We start from the raw sequence: 3,855 nt of genomic DNA, 5'->3' as shown, positions 1-3,855 counted from the left end.
GGATTAATATCTCTACCTTTTTTTATCATTTTCTGATTCTATTAAACATTATTAAAGACTGTTTTCTAATCTTAATTTTAACAAAAATAAAGTGTTTGTTGATTTAGTTAGCTTTATTCTAAATTGTTTGAAAAACTGCTTGGCAGATAACTTTAATTTTGATGACATTATTCATCGTGTGAAATACTTTTTATAAGTTCAGCTGACGTCATTGTTGTAGTTCAGGTTAATGTTTGACTAAATCTAAAGTTTATAATTTATTTCTATTCGTGTACACTACAACAATTTCATTTAAAACAGTTTGTACAGCTATTTAAGATAGATGAAAAAACTTAAAATAACAATGTTTTTAAGGGTAAAATCAAGTTTTACTTATAGTATCTTATTTTTTCAAATATTAAAACTTTTTATTAAGTATTGTTATCAAAGAGTTGTGTTTAATGTTTTGTTATTATAAATGTTTTACTTTCTTCAATCAAAATTTTGAATAAAAATTTATTTTATTAAAAGAGTTCACAACATTGTAGAACTAATATTTACTGTTTATATTTATTTTTCACGTATTTACTTTTAATATTAAAAAATAAAAGTAAAAACAATTGAACACACCCGTTTTTTTAATAAAATTCATCAAATGCTTATTTAAAATTTACTACTACTTTTTGTTCCTATAATTTAAAAAATATCATAAAACTTTTAGATCCCTAAAAAAATTACTTTTCAAGAATTTTTTGTTAAATAAAGAGAACTACAACTTATCCAGTAGATGACATACTTGCAAGCAGTATCAAATAAAAAAAAAATATTTAAAAGCTCGGGAAACCGACATTTCGCAAAACCAGATATTTGTGTATTTTGAACGCTTTGTCGAAATTATCTTTTACACTAAAATTTTCTATTTGATTTAGACAAAAAAATTCAAATTTTATTTGTACCTGTAATTATATAAAAAAATAAATAATTTTCTAAATGATTAAAACGTTTCTTATTAAATATAAACAAAAAACATATAAAACGTTTCGTCTTGCTTAGTAAATGCCATATTTTATGTTTAGATTAAGTGTTTTAGTTGTTTTTACTTAAGTTTAAATATTTCTAACTTATTATATATCAACTTAAATTAGTTTTTAAATATTACAAATTGAGAAAAGACAAATTTAGAAGGTTTTTTATATAAAATTTAATTATGTGTCTTCACAATTAATCAAGGAACAAACACAATTTGTTATATTTTACAATCAAATTTTGAAAGCCATGGTGTTAGAAATTTGAATTTAAATCGAAAAGCAACTTATTTCGCTAATGCAGTTTATTAAAGCAAATAGTGAATTACAAAAGGAAAAATCAATCAAACTGAATAATCATATAACTTTTTTAGAGAAGTAATTGTATAACTGAACAAAAATTTTTATCGTCTCATCCATCCATGCTTCATTATCTTCTGGTGCGTAAAGGTTCCGCTGAAAACGTCATTCAGCATTTCAGTGATAAACTTGTTAAACTTCAATGTGCTCTTATCCCTCGGCACCTTGAAGTCTTTCTTGACTTCATCGTCATCGTCGAAGATGAAATCACCTTCCACCATCAGGTACACGGAGACCAGCATTCCAAAGATGTCGGCGTCCTTGTATGTTTTCTCCTGGATTATTCCCGGAGATCTGTATCCTTGCGTGCCAACGCAGTTCCAGTTATCGAACGGCTTTAAATAAATAATGTACAATTTTGTTTTGTATTTATTAAGTTTTTAAATCATGTTAACAAAAATATGTAGTAGTTTTATATAAAAATTTAGTATCTATCATTTTAAGTTTTGTAAGTTTTAAATTGAATATTTATTAAAGTATAAATAAATTTTATCGATGTTTTTATGTAGTTTTTATTATATTTAAATACATTTGAAGAAAACATAACAAATTTTAAAATTTTATACCACGTGTATAGCTCAGTCATTTGTCTTAATAAAACTCACCTTATCGCTTTCTACATGAGTGCATCCGAAATCAACGAATTTCACTTCAATGTCGCCTTCATGTTCTCTTATTAGTATGTTGTCTAATTTAACGTCCAAATGGTAGACCCCCTTCTGGTTCATGCGATTAATCGTTTTGTACGCCTGAAAAAAACTGTTGGTTTTAAATCAGTTTAAAATTATCATAAATAGCACAAGTTAATTATAAGTTATAAGTGGTTATCTACTGGATACGGATCATATGTACTTTTCAAGTGTTTCTTGTAACATATAGTGTAAGGTTCGAAACTTAATTGACTTTAATCAACCTCTGCTTTTTATTGCTTAATACAAGTATTATTTTTAAGTCAGGATCCGGTCGGATTCGGATCCAGCTAATTTGAAAACTTTATCCTGATCGAGGAGGGTTATAATTTAAAAAAAGTCGGAATCCGGATACTAGATTACAATAACTTATTTAATTTTTAGCTTAGATACTTTTTTAGTTGTAACTTTTTAATATAAGTAAACATTTTAGTAGTTGGTAGTAATTCAAAATTATTTCTACCATAGTTTTATTAACAAACAATTATACAAAGAACATATCTTTAAATTTAAAATTATCAAACCTTCTTGAACAACAGCTTCGCATTCTTCTCATCCATGTATTCATGCTTGTCTAAATAAGCTGAAATATCTTTGAAACCGTCCAGGTATTCCATCACTATGATATAGTAGTCTTCATAAGTGTACCAGTCCTTTAGTTTCACTATATCTGTTTAATATTGATTATTTTTAGTTTTTGATGTTTAACATCTTTGTATTCGTTGTTTATGTTCTTTTTTTTTTGCATGCCAAACGTAGGCATTATAGACATTGATACTGACATCATGACTAAATTGAAAGACATGCAAAAGAAAGAAAAAAGAAAACAATAAGTTAAGTATAAGTGATTTCTAGAGAAAAGAAAATAATGTTGAAGGATAAGGCAAACGAAATTCTTACTATTTTCCAAGACTGTTCCTTTCACTGCCCCTAATACTTTTTGATGTTTTTCAACTTCCTCAGGGATTCCAGTAACATTTTTCATAGAACAATATTTTATTGCAACTTTGAGGTTTTCGTGTTCCGGCATGCCTGTGAACAAATGCATGTTACAAATAATCAATATTGCAAAATCTAAATTCAAAATCTGATGAAAATTATTAAAGAAACTTATTTTTAGTTATTTTAATCATAAGTTATTAAAGATTAGTAACAACGTCAAAACTCAACATTTTTTTGAATTTTTACTCATAGACTTTTAATTTTAACAGAAGTAGTAATTCCAATTACGCAATTACCTATAAACACTGCCCCGTGTCCTCCCCATCCGATGCATTTATCAGTAATCTTGTATTTCTGGAAAAACATTTTATTAGTACTGGAGTATTTCAAATGATAGTCATCAACAGTCAGTTCGCTTTTGTCGGGTAGCTTCAATGTTTGTGTTACGCATTTTTCCCGGTCAATTTTACATTTTTTAGCTATGACTGTTACTGGTTGTATGTTTTTTCGTTTGTTTGTTATGGGTACCATTTCGTATTTTACGAGAGCTTGTTATGTGAATTTTTACTAAAATTATGTGCTGTAAAGTAAGTTTAATGTTTGTATAAATGAAACAAAACTTGATTTTGTCAGCTTATTATAATTTAATAGTTTGTTTTTCATTAGATGAATTAAGTTAATTAGTTTGATAAATAAATAAACTTTAAAGTTGCTTAAAACTAAAACCACTAAACTAATTTTTAACTATAGTTAGAACAAGTTTACTTTTAGCATAACTTGTGGCTATCTTTTTAAGTATAAAAACATTTTGTTAAACTTTTTATTATTTTGAATACAAATTGTATAAGAATTTGTATAAG

At 26.3% G+C, this 3,855-nt stretch overlaps 1 protein-coding gene across 1 annotated transcript; it reads right to left on the bottom strand.

Annotated features, from left to right (window-relative positions):
- Positions 1-1,408: 1,408 nt before the first annotated feature.
- Positions 1,409-3,526, bottom strand: LOC145833677 (serine/threonine-protein kinase pim-3-like). Its single transcript, XM_082940826.1, has 5 exons — positions 3,292-3,526; positions 2,954-3,085; positions 2,578-2,723; positions 1,970-2,113; positions 1,409-1,699 (listed from the first exon to the last, which is right to left on the bottom strand). The coding sequence occupies exons 1-5, from the start codon at positions 3,524-3,526 to the stop codon at positions 1,409-1,411; spliced, it is 948 nt and encodes a 315-aa protein (XP_082796952.1).
- Between the last annotated feature and the right edge of the window lie 329 nt (positions 3,527-3,855).

Source organism: Thalia democratica, chromosome 4 (genome assembly GCF_965202585.1).
Source record: "Thalia democratica chromosome 4, ktThaDemo2.hap1.1, whole genome shotgun sequence".
Classification (NCBI taxonomy): domain Eukaryota; kingdom Metazoa; phylum Chordata; class Thaliacea; order Salpida; family Salpidae; genus Thalia; species Thalia democratica.
The sequence above is the reverse complement of the archived record's forward strand: the minus strand, read 5'-3'. Positions and strand labels throughout refer to the sequence as shown.